This window comes from Callospermophilus lateralis, chromosome 2 (genome assembly GCF_048772815.1).
Source record: "Callospermophilus lateralis isolate mCalLat2 chromosome 2, mCalLat2.hap1, whole genome shotgun sequence".
Classification (NCBI taxonomy): Eukaryota; Metazoa; Chordata; class Mammalia; order Rodentia; family Sciuridae; genus Callospermophilus; species Callospermophilus lateralis.
In genome coordinates, this window is record NC_135306.1 from 204,182,924 (window position 1) to 204,198,710 (window position 15,787).

The following is a 15,787-nucleotide window of genomic DNA, read 5'->3' on the forward strand; positions in this document are numbered from 1 at the left end:
ATTTCCCACAGAGTAAGGACGCTCCAGGGAGAATCAGTTTATTGGGGAGTGGGTGAAGTTGGTCAGACCCCATAAATAGGAGAGGACAGGGAGCCCAAGGACAGGAAGAGGGCAATGTCCTTAGTTACCAGGATGCTGGGACCTAGAGGCTGAGAAAATGAGGATTCCAGGAAGGGGCCTAAAGACCTAACTCCAGTGGCCCACTCTCAGGGTGACCAGCTGGAGCTGGCCCAAGGGATAGCAAACACTCAAGGGCAGGCTTGGGGTCTGGTCTGGAAGCTCAGATCTTCTCATCAGGGGCTGGCAGACGCTGTCGAGAAGGCTCTACACCCCAGATCTCCCTGGCATACTGGGCAATGGTGCGGTCACTGGAGAACTTGCCCGAGGTTGCTATGTTCCGGATCACCATCCGCGTCCATTCTCTCGGGTTCTATAGGCCAAAGGGGAACTCTGAGTTCACTCCCGTAAGCATGTTCCCCAACTTCTGCCTCATCCCAGCCAGGGCACCAAAGCCCTGCCAACCCCCGGCCCAGGACCTCTCACCTTGTACAGGGCACTAACTTTCTCCTGGCATTTAATATATTCTTCATAATCTGCAAAGACTTTAAACCTGGAAGGGAAAGGAGAGGCAGCAAGGTCTGGGTCATTCTGCCCCAGTGGATAGCTAGGGACTTGGAGAGTGATGCTGCTTTCAAAAGAACCTGGCCACAGGGCTGGGGATGTGGCTCAAGCCGTAGCGCGCTGGATTGGCATGCAGGGCCCTGGGTTCGATCCTCAACACCACATAAAAATAAAAAATAAAGATATTGTGTCCACCTAAATAAAACTAAAATATAAATTAAAAAAAAAAAAAAAGAACCTGGCCACAGCTGCTAAGGACCCTGTTCAGCCTCCCCACCCCCACCCCTAAGCCCTGCCCAGCCCCGCAGCCCAGTTGCATGGTTGCCTGGACAGCCAGCTCACCGGTCATGGTGCATGAGCATGTTGACAATGTCCTTGAATAAGTCAGGTTGTTTGGGAGAGAAGAAGCCGCTGCTCAGCTGCTCAATAACCTGCCGGAGCTCAGGAATGCGGTCATAGTACTCCTGGGCATTATACCTGCCAGGGCAGAGCTGTGGTCAACTCCCTAGTAAGGGCTTCCTGGATCCTCCTCCAGAGAAGATCTGGGAAGGAGCTGGGGTTGTAGCTCAGTGTTAGAGCGCTTGCCTAGCATGTGTGAGGCACTGGGTCTGATCCTCAGCACCACATATAAATAAATGAATAAAATAAAGGCATTCTGTCAACTACAAAAAAAAAAAAAAAAAAATTAAAAAAAAAAAAAAAAAAAAAAGATCTGGGAAATCCTCCTTCAGTCAAACCCAGGCCCAGCCTGCTGCTGTCCTCCCTGAGCTGCTACACCCCCTCTGGAGGTCCCTTCCCAGCAGTCCCCTCCACTCTGCTCCACTTTTCCTCTCCCACTTTGTGGATGAGGAAACTCAGCCTGGATGGAAAGGTAAGTCTTAGAGCCAAGGGCCCAAACACGGGCTCTTCCACACCATTACTGCTTCCTCCATGAATGGCCTGGGCTGGTGTGCAGCTCTGTGGTAGAGCCCTGGGTTCTATTCCCAGCACCAGGAAAGAAAAAAGAAAGAAAAAGAAGGAAAGGAAAGGAAAAAACCTCTGTGAATGTCTTTATCCGCCACCATCCCAAGCCCATCCCTGGCCTTGTCTTTGAGCTCCAGGTGGCATCAACAGGTACATCCTCAGGTATGTCCCTTAATTTCTGATAATCCAACCCAGATCACTGCAGGCGTACCAGCTTTCCTCCACTTTCTGAGATGGCAAAACCTATTCCCCAGACTCCCCATTCGACACCCTCCACAAGGCCAGCCTGGCCTCCTTCACTTCCTGCCCTTTCCTCTCAGAAACCAAGGCCTCCTCCACAATGTCTCTGATCCCAGGCCCCTGTGCTGTCCTGCTTTAGGTGAGTCTTTGGGCCCCCACACAGTCCCCCCTCCACCCCCTACAATCCAGTCTCTGCCCTGCAACCAGAACTGTTCTAAAGCCTAATCCTAAAAATGTGGGACCTTGCTCAGGATGTTTCACAGCACCTTCCTGCCGAAAGGACAAAGCCAATTTTTAGTCAAGCCTCACAGGAGAGGTTCTTCTTGGCATTGAATGCCAGCTCTCTGAGGCTATTGGTGGAAGTATAAACTGGAATCAATCTGGCAATCTGTGTCTGAGCCTTAAGAGCTCATAATTTTTGACCAAAAACAAAACAAAACAAAACAAAAACTCTTCTAGTAATTCTTTTAAGGGAACAATGATGTAAAAGGTTGTTCATTACAGTAATGTTTAGACTAACAGGCAAAATTAACCTTAATGTCCAACCATATGAAATGAATTAAATATATAAGCCTGGTGTAGTGGCACATGCCTGTAATCACAGCTGATGAGGAAGCTGAGGCAGGAGGATGGTGAGCTCAAAGCCAGACAGCAACTTAACAAGGCCCTAAGCCACTCAGTGAGACTCTCTCTCTAAATAAAATATATATAAAAAAAAAAAGGACTGGGGATGTGGCTCAGTGGTTAAGTGCCTCTGAGTTAATCCCCAGTCCAAATAATAATAATAATAATAATGCATGTCCTTAAGATGGAACACTATACAAACATTTTAAAAGATTTTGAAAACTAATGACATGGAAAATGTCTTGCTAAGCCAGACATGGTGACACACACCTGTCCCAGCAACTCAGGAGGCTGAGGCAGGAGGATCGTGAGTTCAAACCCAGCCTCAGCAACTTAGTGAGACCCTATGCAACTCAGTGAGATTGTCTCTAAATAAAGTACACAAAAGGTCTGGGGGCGCTGGGGTTGTGGCTCAGTGGTAGAGAGCTTGCCTAGCACATCTGAGGTACTGGGTTCCATCCTCAGCACCATATAAAAAAAATAAATAAAGTTAGCGTGTTCATCTACAACTAAAAATTAAAAAAATAAATTTAAAATAAAATTTTAAAAAAAGGTCTGGGGATGTGGCTCAGTGGTTAAGCGCCCCGGGTTCAATCCCTGGTACCAAACAAACAAACAAAAAAAGTCTCTCTAGCCAGGCATGGTGGCACATGCCTGTAATCCCAGCTATTCAGGAGGCTGAGGGAAGAGGATCACAAGTTCAAGGGCAGCTTCAACAACTTAGTAAGACCTTGTCTTAAAATAAAATAACAAATAAAAGAGCTGGAGATGCCCTTTCCTAACAGAAATCAAGGCCTCCTCCACAATGTCTCTGATTCCAGGCCCTGCTTTAGCTGACACTTTGGGCCCCACACAGTCCCCTGTAGCATGTGTGAAGCCTTCAGTTCAATCCCTAGGACTGCAAAAAATAAGAAAGGAAAGGTCTCTTCAGTATTAAATAAGGTATCAGAGCTTAAAATTCACATACCTTATTCCCAACTTTTGCTAAACATTTTTCTTCTTTGTACCAGGGATTGAACCCAAGAATGCTTAACCACTGAAGCACATCCCAAGCCCTTTTTATTTTTTATTTTGAGGCAGCATCTCACTAGGTTGCATATAGCCTTTCTAAGTTGCTGAGGCTGGCTTCAAACCTGCAATCCTCCTGCCTCAGCCTCCCAAGCCCCTGGGATTACAGGGATGTGTCACCATGCTGGCCCTTATCCCCAACTTTTTAAAAACTATATATGCATGTACACATATATATGTGTGTGTGTGTGTGTGTGTGTGAGAGAGAGAGAGAGAGAGAGAGAGAGAGAGAGTGTGTATACATAGAAACACACATAAAGAAGGGAACTGTGGCTTTTAACCTAGGTGTGCAATTATGGGTGACAGTTATTTTACTCTTTGTTGTTTTATATTTTTCTAATTAATGAGGAGGCATTACTTTTATAATTAAAAAATCATATTTAAAAAATAAATTTTAGGCTGGGATGTAGCTCAGTGGTAGAGTACTCACCTAGCATGTGGAGAGCCCTCAAATTAGATTGCAGCACCACAAAAATAAATAAAATTTTAGCTGGGAATCCCAGCTACTTGGGAAGTTGAGGCAGGAGGATTATGAGTTTGAGGCCAGCCTGGGCAAAAAAAAAAATTAATGGGGAAAAAAAAAAAGTCTCCTGTAGGTCTGGGATTGTGGCTCAGTGGCAGAGCACTTGCCTAGCATGTGTGAGGCACTGGGTTCTATTCTCAACACCACGTATCAATAATAAAATAAAAGTCCATTGAACAACAAAAAAATTTTTTTAAAAAAAAGCCTCCTTTAATAACTGTGCTCCTGACCACAGCACAGTTGTAACTACAACTCTACGTACGGTCTTCTCTTTGGCCATGATTTCCAGGTAGCTAATGGTTTAATTTTACCTCCAATTCCATCATAATATTATCCCTTAGGGTTGACATGACTTTCTGTTTCTTTCTCTTCAGTTCTGTGTTTTTCTTTCTTTTCCCATTTCATTCACCTTATGAACTCTAAGCTCCCTCAGAAGTCTTCCACAATACTCATGGCCATAACTAAGTCCTTGCACAGCCTGGGTCCCTTTCCAGGCATGCCCCTGCCTCCTAACCCTGCACTCCAACAGCCATAGTTAGTGCCTCCTGCCAATGAACACTCAACTTTGGAGTCCTTGACCCCCATTTACCCTCTTTGGTCAAGCCTGTCCACGTCTTCCACCCGCATGCCAAAGATGAAGAAGTTCTCCTCTCCTGCCTCTTCTGCCATTTCCACATTGGCCCCGTCCATGGTGCCAATGGTCAGAGCCCCATTGAGCATGAATTTCATGTTGCCGGTGCCTGAGGCCTCTGTGCCAGCTGTGGAGATCTGCTCAGAGAGGTCGGCTGCTGGGATCACTGTAGGGCAGCAGCAGAGAACTATGTCAACTTGGGGAACCGCCCCATCCCAGCTGTATTAGGCTGGCCTGGGCAGAGCCAGATCAGGGTCCCCTCTACCTTATCCCTCTAGTCCTCACTAACCAATCTCCGTCTCCAACTCCCACCCTCCTCCTCTTGTCATTCACCAATATCTAGGAGCCAGCCAACCTGAATCCTCCACTGTGTGATCTGAAGGGCACCACCAATACCCAGCTCCCCTGGGACTGCACCCTGCCCTGCCGCCACTGAAGGAGCTCATGTTCGCAGCTCAGCCCTCTACAACCCCTGCTTTAATGTGCAAGCACCCCAGGAAAAAATAACCAATGCCTCTCCTAGGACCTAACTAGTCAGGGCCTCCCTAGGTTCCTGCCAGTCGCACCCCACCTTTCTCAGCCAGCGAGACTCGGTAGTTCTCCAGGAAGATCACACGGAGGCGGTCTCCCACCACTGGGTCGTGGTTGACCACATCCCCAATGGCAGTGATGAGCTTGATGATCATCTTGGCCATGTGGTACCCGGGTGCGGCCTAAGAGCACAGTCTGGGGTCAGTGCTACCACCCTGTTCCTGACCCTTTATCCCACAAACCAGTGGGGTGGATTCAACCTAGATGTCTGTGCTTCTCACCTTGCCTCCAATCATCACAGTCCGAGGCACAAAAAACTTATTGGGCTCCTTCTTGATGCCTATGGAAATGAGAGGATGAAGTAGGCCAGTTTTCCTTCAGGGCAGAAGCCCCTGAGAGCACCTAGGCAGCCAGGGCCTGGACTAGAAGATAGCAGGCCTGACTTGGGCAATTACTTGCCCTGTGGCTGTCCTCGTCCCCCTCTCGAGCCTCAATTTGCCCATCTGTGGAATGGGGATAATACCATGTTGTCACCAGGCCCAAGGAGCTTTGGATCAAACAGTGTGGTGTTAGAAGCTGCAAGCAGGGACAGGCGGAGACCCTGCCACTCACGGTTGTACAGGGTGATGACATGAAGGCAGTTGAGGAGCTGACGTTTATATTCATGGATCCGTTTCACCTGGACATCGAAGAGTGAGTTGGGGTTGATGTGGACTTTGTATTCCCTCTCCAGGTATGCGGAGAACTTCAACTTGTTTTCCTGCAGGCACAGTGGGGTGCTTACTAGTAGTCTTCATCAAGAAATCCTCCAGTCCAGGCTGGAGATGTGGCTCAGTAGTAGAGATTCTGCCTGAGACCCTGGACTCAAGCCCCAGCGCCACAAAAAAATAAAAATAAAAAAGAATTCCTATAGTCCTCATGTCGTCTTTCCTTTCACCCAGGCTCAGGAAGGTAGACGCAGGAGGCTCACTGGCCACCCTCTTCCACCCCTGCTCCAAGGCAGACATTGTAGTCCATGCCCACACGCTCCCAGTGAGGTCCATGCTGCCCTCCATCACTGACCGCAACTCCAGCCAAGGCCTGGGTCTGGCAGGGGAGATGGGCTCTGACTGCCATCCTGACCCAGGTGTCTGGGTCCTCCTGCGCTCACCGCATGCCAGCCCTGGTATAGCCGTCCCAGCTGACAGCCCTCCCCACCTGCTTCACTTTGGCCACGTCCCGGATAAAGGCTTCATCGTCCACGTAGGAGAGTAGTTTGCGCAGCTGATCCAGGTCCGAGATGTATTCCTCCCCGATGCGCTGTGGGAGGATGGGGGTCAGCCAAGCCCCGCCCCTCCACCTCCTACCTCCAGACATAGAGGAGGGGTCCCTTCCCAGCTCAGCCAGGCTCCTCCCCACGCCTGCCGCTCCTCCTCCAGCCCCACTGTGAGGGCATGGTGCATCCTCTTCCCCTCCCGACCTTGAGCTCTGATGGCTGACCCCCGCTGAACACAGCTGGCCTTCCTGGATCCCTGGCCTTTCCGCCATAACCTTGAGCCTCCTCTATCAGACATCAGCCTCTCAGAGTCTCATTTCAGATGTGACCTGTTGATGACCCTTCTAACAGATTGTGAACTCCACCAGGTGGACCTCTGTAGCCGGCCCCCATTAGCCCTTGAGTACAGCTCAGGCAGATAAGGAAATGGTGCTCCTCTCTCCGGACACGTGCTAGGCTTGGGAACCCAATGGAGGATGGATTTCAGCCCTCACCTGGGAGCACTTGCACAGTGAGCTACCTGCACAACGGTACCCATCTGATGCCTGAAGGGATCTGTGTTGGCCCTACTGGCCCTATAGTGGCTTCTCACCTCAGCAATGACCTCTGCCAACCCCGGATTACACAGAACCAGCCATCGCCGTGGGGTGATGCCATTGGTCTTGTTCTGGAACTTATGAGGCTCCAGCTCATAGAAGTCCTTGAAGCTGCAACATGAGGTTGGGTAGGAGTCACCACTCACGCCAGCAGGGCTCTCCTCCCTGGGGTCCTTACTCTAATATCTAGAGTGGGGGATGCAGCCCTGGGGGAGGTGGGGTGCTGAGCTTAAGAGGGGTCAGCTGGGAACAGGACTGTACTGGAAAGGGTTATGGTGTATGTAAAAACCCGACATCTTTGGAAGGGACCACCAGGGATGAGGGGGTGCCTGAATGATCGAACTGAGTGGCACCTCCAGGGCACGGTGGGGTGGGCGGGGCCGAAAGAGGGGCGGGTCTTCGGAGTCGGCTCACATGGTCTTCTTGAGGATCTCAGAATGGATGCGAGCCACCCCGTTGACCGCGTGCGACCCGGCGATGCACAGGTGCGCCATGTTGATGCGCTTCACCGCACCTTCCTCCACGAGTGACATGCGCCGAAGCCGGTCTACGTCCCCGGGGAATGCGGCAGCCACCCTCTGTGCCGCAAGAGCCCAGAGTTAGGACCAGGACCCAGGAACTCGCGTCCCCAGCTCCTACCACCTGCCCAGCCTTGCCCATAGCCCTCACGTGCCCACGGTTCAGGTCCTGGCTGGATACCCCTGCCACGCCCCGCTCCCAGGCACACTGCCACCGCCCGGGCTCACGTTGAGGAAGCGCTGATTGATCTCATAGATGATCTGAAGGTGCCGGGGCAGCAGGGTCTCCATTAGGTGCACAGGCCAGCGCTCCAGGGCCTCGGGCAGCACCGTGTGGTTGGTGTAGGCGCAGGTCTTCACTGTCACCTCCCAGGCCTGGGACACGAGGCAGGGCGTTAGGACGAGGCTGGAGGGCACGGCCCTCTACACCACAGCCCCCACCTTCAGGTCTCCCGCTCAGCTCTTGTCCTCCTCCTGTCTGGGAAGGGGACCCTGAGGCAGAGCATAAGCTCAAGGTGGCAGGGTCCTGAGCCCACCTTGTCCCAGTCCAGCCGCTCCAGGTCCACCAGGATCCTCATGAGCTCGGGGATGGCCAAGGAGGGGTGGGTGTCATTAAGCTGGATGGCCACCTAGGGGGAGGCAGAGGAGTCAATATGGGCCCTGACCCAAGTGCGTGGTGACTGTCCTCTGCCCCTTCTGGGGCTGAGCTGGGACCCAGGTGCCCAGGGGTAGTGGGCCCCAGCAACAGACAGGAAGAGTGCAGCTCCGCGCCTGCTGAAGGGAGCCACCTCCTCACCCACGGCGGAGAGAGGCCGGCTAAGGCGGGAAGGGAGAGGTGGTGTCACACACCGGACAGGGTAAAGGCAGTCTTGGGGGCGTACCTTATCCGGGAAGGCATCGAAGTTCGTGCGCACAGGATCACGGCAACCGAACTTGGAAGACTTGAAGCGCCGGATGATGTCCTGCAGGGTGGCAGCCACCACAAAGTACTCCTGCTTCAGCCGCAGCTCCTTCCCCTCAAAGAACTAGAGACAGTGAGAGATGACAGGGATGTGGCCTAGAGTGCCGTGGGCGGGGCCAGAAGAGGCCCTGAACTACCCAGGCCCCCCGGACCCAAGGAGTAGAGCAGGAATGAGTCAGGGACAGGGGCACAGAGGGACTGGGGGTATTGTGGGTGTCACCAGGGACAGCCATCCATGATGAGCTACCCTATCTTGCCTCCTTCAGGACTCAGGTGTCCTCCCACTCAAAGAGCGAGGTGGGGGACACAGAGCACACAGGGCCAGCAATATGCTCTAATGACACTAGGGCAGCAGAGAGTGTCCCTCCCCAGCTCCCCTGACCCCTCTCCCAAGGACTCAAGCTTCCAGATGCCAGCCCAAAGGGCAACGCACGTTATCATTGGGGTACAAGACACGGGAGATGTTCTCAGCCAGATTTCGGTCCAGCACAGCCTGGATGTAGCCGCCAACGTTGACTGAGGGATGAAGTGGGGACAGGGTCAGGCTGGAGCTGAGCGTGAGCCAAGCGGGGGGGGCGGGTGGGCTGCTAACTAGCAGGACGGGAGGATGAACTCACAGTCCTTGAGGTTGAAGTCATTGGGTGCCTTGGCGGACCAGAGGCGCATGGTGTTGACAACGTTGTTGCGGTAGCCGGGCACAGGTGTGTCATAGGGCATGGCCAACACCACCTGCAGGGAGCACTCTGTCAGAGATGCCGGGTGGGGGCAGCCCTGGACATCTGCCTGCTTGTGACTCTGGAGCCTCCCTCTCCCACAGGGCTGGAGCTGAAGGCGTGGCCCCTGCACTCTGTCACCTCCCAGCCCTGGTCTTGGCCCAGTGCTAATGAATGCATTAGCTGTGTTACTATGAGCAAACAGATGACCTCTCTGGATCTCATCTAGAAGAAGCAGAAACCCCCAATTTCGATCTTATTACATTCTCATGAGTGTTCTAGGAAGCTACAGAGTGACAAATCCAAAGCCCACGGTAGGGCTGGCTGTGTTGGTGGCCACTCTGCAGTGATGTGGCTGAGCAAAAGCCAGAGGACACTCTGGACTCATGAGAGGGCTAAGGGAGCCCTGGGTTATGAAGGGGCACAGAGGTCAAGTCCATCTAAAGGTCTTATGTCTGGTTGATCATGGAGGTAATTAGCAGTGACTGATGCTGTCTCCGTCTCCCTCAGAGTAATGGCTGCTAAACTCGGCCTGCCACCTCAGTGCCAAGGCACATCCACTCCTCCAAGGGAGCCCCTTGAGGAGACATCAGCCACTCTCCCACTTGGAGCACAGAAACTGGGAGGGGGAACAACCGATCCAAGAGCAGAGACACAGGTTGGCAGAGCCCGAGGGAGCCAGTCTCTGGTGTTCTAGCCGGAGCCGCAGGTGCCAGCCGCCACAGCCCCTGGGCCTCACTCTGAATATCAGTGGAATAAATGCCACTTGTGAAAGCATAGAGGCTTCTGGGTGGCCCATCTAGAGGCCGTGACCTGCAGCCACAGCAAGGGGACTGACCAGGGATTCAGCTGCCTGCTTAGCTTTAGGCCCCCTGTAACTTGCTGTTGGGTGATGCAGAGCAACTGTATTCGGGAGGCCTTAATTTTCTCCCCTTGGCCCCTTTTGAGGTTGTCGGTTTGCTTTCCTCAGTACCCCCAGGTCAGCTCTGCAGGAGTCAGGTTCCTTTGATGACTCTAGTGGTGTGGACAGTAGTGGGGGCAGGGGAGAGGCATTGCTGGAGCAGGGACAGCCTCTCTCCTCCCTTTGCACTGAGCCTGGGCCCCCTGTGATCCTCATTCCAGCCTTTCCTGGCTCAGGCTGTGTGACTCTAAGTAAGTGCTTAAACTCTCTGATCCTCAGGCGGTTGGGTCCAATAGCCTCCAGGCTCTTTCCTCTAGGAGCTCCCTCCCCCAGCCCTTCATCCTCACCTGAGTGTCCACCCACTTGGCACCCTGGCTCGTGTGCTCCACTCGGCCATAGAAGTGCACAGGCAATGTGAACTCAGGTCGAGCCTTCTCCCAAGGGTTGCCGTAGCGAAGCCAGTCATCAGCCTCCTCCATCTGAGTGGAAGGCAGGTCAGGGCAAAAGAAGGCAGCGTCAGACCCAGGGACCCAGGCCATGGTGGCTGATGAGGCAGGGCAGGAGCAGAGGCCTGGAGCGCCCTCTACAGTGGGCCCTGGTTTGGTGGGCTGTCCTGTAGGACATGTCTGTCCCTAGCGGTCCATAGTGTAGACCACATATTCCAGGGGTCACCAGCTGGTTTGAGGGCAACTGGGGAGGGGCCGGGGTGCTTTCTTTGGAAGCTGGGGCTGATTCTGGAACTATCCTATTTGGATGACCAAATGGGAGACCTCTGCATCAGGACTGGGTGCCAGCCACAAGGTCAGGACCAAAGCTGCTCACCTGCCAACCCCCGCAGATCTTCTGGTTAAAAATCCCAAACTCATAGCGAATCCCGTAGCCATAGGCAGCCAGGCCCAGTGTTGCCATGGAGTCCAGAAAGCAGGCTGGGGGTGTTCATGGAGGTGGGTGTCAGGGACCCACAGGAAGGAACCCTCTGCCCAGCCCACTCCTGTAAGCCACCTCTCACCTGCCAGCCGTCCCAGGCCCCCGTTGCCCAGCCCTGCATCCTCCTCAATTTCCTCTAGCTCCTCCATGTCCAGGCCCAACTGTGGGGAGGGGTGGCAGTGGTCAGCACCAAGTGCCAGCAGAGAACATCCCCAGTCCTAAAGACCCCCCCACACCTGGTAGGTGGCCTCATCACAGGCATTCTCCAAGGCCAGGTTCACCATCGTGTTCTGCAGTGTCCGTCCCATGTAGAACTCCAGAGACAGGTAGTAGATCCTCTGCCCAGAGAGACAGGCGGACAGGAAAGGGGTCAGAGTCACCATCAGCGTTCAGTCTCTCACCCTCCTGTCTCACTCCCATGCCCCAGCATGTCTCATATCTGTTCCCAATTTTTTTTTTTTTTGTCCTCAGACTTCAGGGCACAGGTAAGGTACATCATTCCTCTGACTTCAGACACACGCCTTTTCTCTCTGGCTTCAGTTTCCCCATCTGGAGAATGGGGCTGGTCAGACCCACCTCAGGAATTTAGGTGCTTGGGAGAAGTGGAGTCCCCCTCAGTCATACCCACACACCCCCAATAGTCCATCAGGGGGTCAGGATGTAAAGAAGCACCTATAAGTACTCCCCCAAAGGACAAGGACAAGGCCCAGAGAAAAGAGGCCTTTATTCAAGGTCACACAATGACTCAGGGCTAGAGATTGCCGCCTCCCATCCATGCAGTGCCCAGTTCCTCTTGGCCCTCTAGCTTCAGTGCCAAGAAGCGGATGGAGAGACAGCCGGCATGAGGATGCTGATAGTGCCTGGTCTCCCCGTTTCCTGGTCCCCTCCCGCCCCTCCCCCACCCCTGGCATGGGGTATTAGGTTGCTGACATTTATCCATGACCCCACCAGACACTTGATCCCTGCCGTCCCAGACTCCCTAGCCTTGCCCCACCCATGGTACAGGCATACCACACACACATACAGTGACATGTCCTCCCACCGAGGGCGCAAACCAGGCCACCTGAACCTTCCTGCCATCAGCAGCCCCTCCAACCTTAAATGGGCATTAGCCCTTTGCAAGCAGCCACCTGCCCTCAGCCCCCTGCCTAGCCCCTAGCCTCACCCTTTCAGCTTGGCAACCTGGATCCTCCAACCCCAAGACCCTGAGGTGACCCTTTATTTTGTCACGGAAAACCCAGGCCCCAGGAAGGGGCAGCCACTTGGTCAGGGTCTCCCAGCTCCCTGGCAGAATCCCAGCCCATCCCCCCCCTCAAGGGTGCCCCCAGTAGCACCTTGGGGTCCTTCTCATAGTAGTGCTGCTGTGTGCGGATCCAGCGCCCAACGAGGTGGTCACGCACAGTGTGGGCCAGTGCAAAGTAGTAGTCGCGTGGGGTGGCCACATTGCGGTCCTTGACCAGTGTGAAATGGAGGTGCCGGTTGAAGTTCTTTTTCAGTTCAGTCACGTTCTCCACGCCGGCCAGGCCACGAACGCTGATTTGCTTTCTCTTCTCATGGTCTGACAGGGGCCGGGACATGGTTGCAGGAGGGCGGGCCGGACTGAGGGGCAAGTGGACAGGCGGCCTCTGCAGAATCTCCAGCCAGGGAGTGGAGCTCCCCAGCCCAGAAGGGATTTAAAGCCTGGCTCAGAGTGGCTTGCCCCACCTCCCCTTGCCATGGGAGGGTCTTGGCCAGGAGACTTGGAGCTATTTTGGGGGCAAGAGGAGGGGAGGGAAGGGAGGCCTGTTTGCAGCCTGTACTGACCCACTTCCTACAGTCCGTCTTCTGTCCTGTTCCTGCTTTTTGCAGGTTTCCAGGCAAGATGAGGCAGGCAGCATTGGACTGGGAGGCGGTGACTTGGGCTAAGGCATCCCCTGCTGGGCCCCTTTCCTGAGCTACAGATGAAGTGTGGGGCTGGACTGTGAACTTTTTTTTTTTTTTTAATGTTTATTTTTTTACTTATAGGCAGACACAATACCTTTATTTTTATGTGGTGCTGAGGATCAAACCCAGTGCCTTATGCATGTGAGGTGAGCGCTCTCCCTCTGAACCACAATCCCAGCCCCATGGACTGTGGACTCTTGCAGAGGCTGAGGGGCTGTCACGGAGAACGGGTTTCAGCAGGCCTAGTCCTGGGTTCTAGACACGATCTACCCTCAGCAGAGCAGCAGGGCTTGCTTTACACTTTTTTGCTTTTCTTTTAGTGGTGCTGGAGATGGAAGCCAGGTCCTGCTAAGTGATATCCTCAGCCCTTTAGACATTTGCCAGGGGGTGCAGACTGAGGAAAAATGAGCCCTGGTCAGGTTTATCATGACAGAGAACCTGGGCTGGGGCACCGTTGGTGGCTGCACACAGGTAGGAGGGCCGCATGTTATGGCAAGAGGGGCCAAGAACTAAGGGTCAGTGTGGCTTGAACAGAGGTGTGGCCAGCATTCAAGACACTGACCAGCTGTGAGAAGGGGGACCAGGACCTGAGTTCCAGCAGGTGGCATGGGGGGGGGGGGTTGCCTAAGATAGGGAAACTGCCCTTACCCCACCCCTACCAAAGTTGAGCCACACTAAGTTCCCCCTGTTGCTGTCCCTCAAGGAGCTCTGCAGTGACCTTTCCGTGAGGCATGGTCAGATTACAGGCGAGCTGTGCTGAGGCTCCCAGCCTGGAGCAGGAGTCCCTGGGAACTGTAGTCCTGTGGGCCACCGTGAGGGGAGAAACTGAAGCATCCCCACTCGTTCAGTGATAGTGGTTAGTGGCATTCGGGTCTCCCTGGGACCCACAAGCTCAGCGTAGGCCCTCTCTCACCCCCCTCTGCCTATCGGGGGCCACACAGGGCAAGGATTAGTAGGTCAGGATTCATGGCTCTGTGACCTCACTTAAAAATGGGATCTACTCTGCACCTTTCCCCCATTCGGCTTCAGGCCCCATTCATTGCTTATGTCCTGTCCCTGACACTGGTTTGCTGTGTGCCCTTGGACTGGTCGCTTTAGCTTTCTGAGCTTTAGATTCCATTGTCTACTTCTGCTGGGTGTGCATGCCTATAATCCTAATGGCTCCAGAGGCTGAGGCAGAAGGATCACAAGTTCAAAGCCAGTCTCAGCAACAACTCAGTGAGATCCTGTCTCCAAATATAAAAAAGGGCTGGAGATGTGGCTCAGTAGTTCAATGCCCCTGGGTTCAATCCCTGATACCCCTTTCAAAAAAAAAAAAAAATTATATTCTCAAATTGAGGCTATATAAACCCTGCCTCTTCCAGTTGCCCTAATCTCTTGAGGGTAGACTTTGGAACTTGTTTTTATTCTTTGGGCAAAGAGAACCTAGGAGTCTGTACTATTTCAAAGGCTGGCTGGGCCTCCCAGGGTGGCAGGCTAGTCCAGGGGAAGAACTGGCTGTTATACTTGAGGGCCAAAGCAGCAGGTCAGAGAGGTTTGGGCAGCTGTGGGGTGCTATTGAGTCTGCTTCAGGTCAGCCAAGCTGTTGACTAAGCTGCAGCAGACCAGACCCTGGAGTCACCAGCAGTGCAGGCCCATTTGCAAGGCCTCCACTCTTCCACCTGCCCCAGACAGAGGGGTGTTGGCCTGCTTGTATTTGGCGGATGGGGAGGCCACATTTCCAGAAAGAGATCAGGAAAACAATGAAAAGCACTTGGGTAGACAGTGACAATTTTTTTTTTTCTTTGTGGTACAGAGGATGGAGCCCAGTGCCTCAAGCATAGTTTCTGAGGCACTATTTCCTTTTATTTTTGGTACCAGGACACTTAAACCACTGAGCCACATCCCCCAGGCCACTGAGGCTGGCTTAGAACTTGCAGTCCTCCTGCCTCAGTCTCCTGAGCCTCTGGATTATAGGTGTGCACCACCACTCCTATTTCCCATTTTTAATGGAGAAAATTAAAAAAAAATGCCTGGCAGCTCCCTTTCACAATTCAATCCCCATCTGCATTCGGCTGCACCTAGCCTCTGGTATGGCCCCGTGTGAGGTGGCCCTGACCTGCATTCTCCCTTAGAGACTTGTGGCAGAGCGATTTCTTGGGAGTCACCACCTGACAAGCCTGAGCTCATTATCTAGACTTTCACCACCCTGATGGTGGCAGCATGCTGGGGTCACACAAACTCCACTGCCCCCTATTGCCTCCAAGACTTAACTCAGCCTATTGCCAAGGACCTGACTCCAACAGACCATCCCCACCTTACCTGACACCAAGGTTACTGGGTGGGTACCTTGCTTGGTGCTGGCCCCATTCCCACCCCAGCCTTATCTTCCTGCACTCCAGGTACTGGCCTACAGGTCACCTGAGCTCTGGCTTTTCTGTGGGTTTCCCATTATGTGGCACAACACCCTTGGACTATCTCCAGGTTCTTCTCCCTGGGGTGACACCACCACAGGGCCCCACCTTTATTCTGCACACCCCAGCCCAGCATGTCAACCCTGAGGCTCAAAGTCACCTCCAGCTTCCCATCCTCTCCACTCTCCTTAAACTGCCCCTCACCCCAGGGGCATGAACCCTGAAAGCTCACTTTTCCACCTGAACCAAGTAGAGGTTGTTTATGTTCAGGTTTCTAAGCAGAAACTCGGCCTCCCTCCCTGGACCAATCTTGGGTTTCTGCAGGGTGTCTGGCCCAGTCTCAGTAACAGAGCCCTGATGCTGACCTTTCCCAACTGGCATGCCCCTGGCCAAGTTCGA

The 15,787-nt window shown here is 53.4% G+C and overlaps 1 protein-coding gene across 1 annotated transcript; it reads right to left on the reverse strand.

Annotated features, from left to right (window-relative positions):
• Window positions 1-13: 13 nt before the first annotated feature.
• On the reverse strand, window positions 14-12,739 carry Pygm (glycogen phosphorylase, muscle associated). The gene is made up of 20 exons (XM_076847466.2): window positions 12,407-12,739; window positions 11,309-11,410; window positions 11,155-11,233; window positions 10,968-11,071; window positions 10,493-10,624; window positions 9,149-9,260; window positions 8,965-9,047; window positions 8,452-8,595; window positions 8,107-8,199; window positions 7,799-7,945; window positions 7,467-7,630; window positions 7,049-7,163; window positions 6,399-6,500; window positions 5,814-5,961; window positions 5,483-5,541; window positions 5,242-5,383; window positions 4,629-4,836; window positions 964-1,098; window positions 544-610; window positions 14-430 (listed from the first exon to the last, which is right to left on the reverse strand). Exons 1-20 carry the CDS (start codon window positions 12,647-12,649, stop codon window positions 281-283), a joined length of 2,529 nt encoding a protein of 842 aa, XP_076703581.1. The 5' UTR covers window positions 12,650-12,739; the 3' UTR covers window positions 14-280.
• Window positions 12,740-15,787: the final 3,048 nt, after the last annotated feature.

Excerpts from the sequence above, each read along its gene's own strand:
- Pygm (XM_076847466.2), bottom strand. The coding sequence starts at position 12,649 with ATGTCCCGGCCCCTGTCAGACCATGAGAAGAGAAAGCAAATCAGCGTT. Across the intron at positions 9,048-9,148 it reads TGACTTCAACCTCAAGGACT|TCAACGTTGGCGGCTACATC; the intron begins GTGAGTTCATCC and ends TTCATCCCTCAG. Across the intron at positions 6,501-7,048 it reads TGGCAGAGGTCATTGCTGAG|CGCATCGGGGAGGAATACAT; the intron begins GTGAGAAGCCAC and ends ATCCTCCCACAG.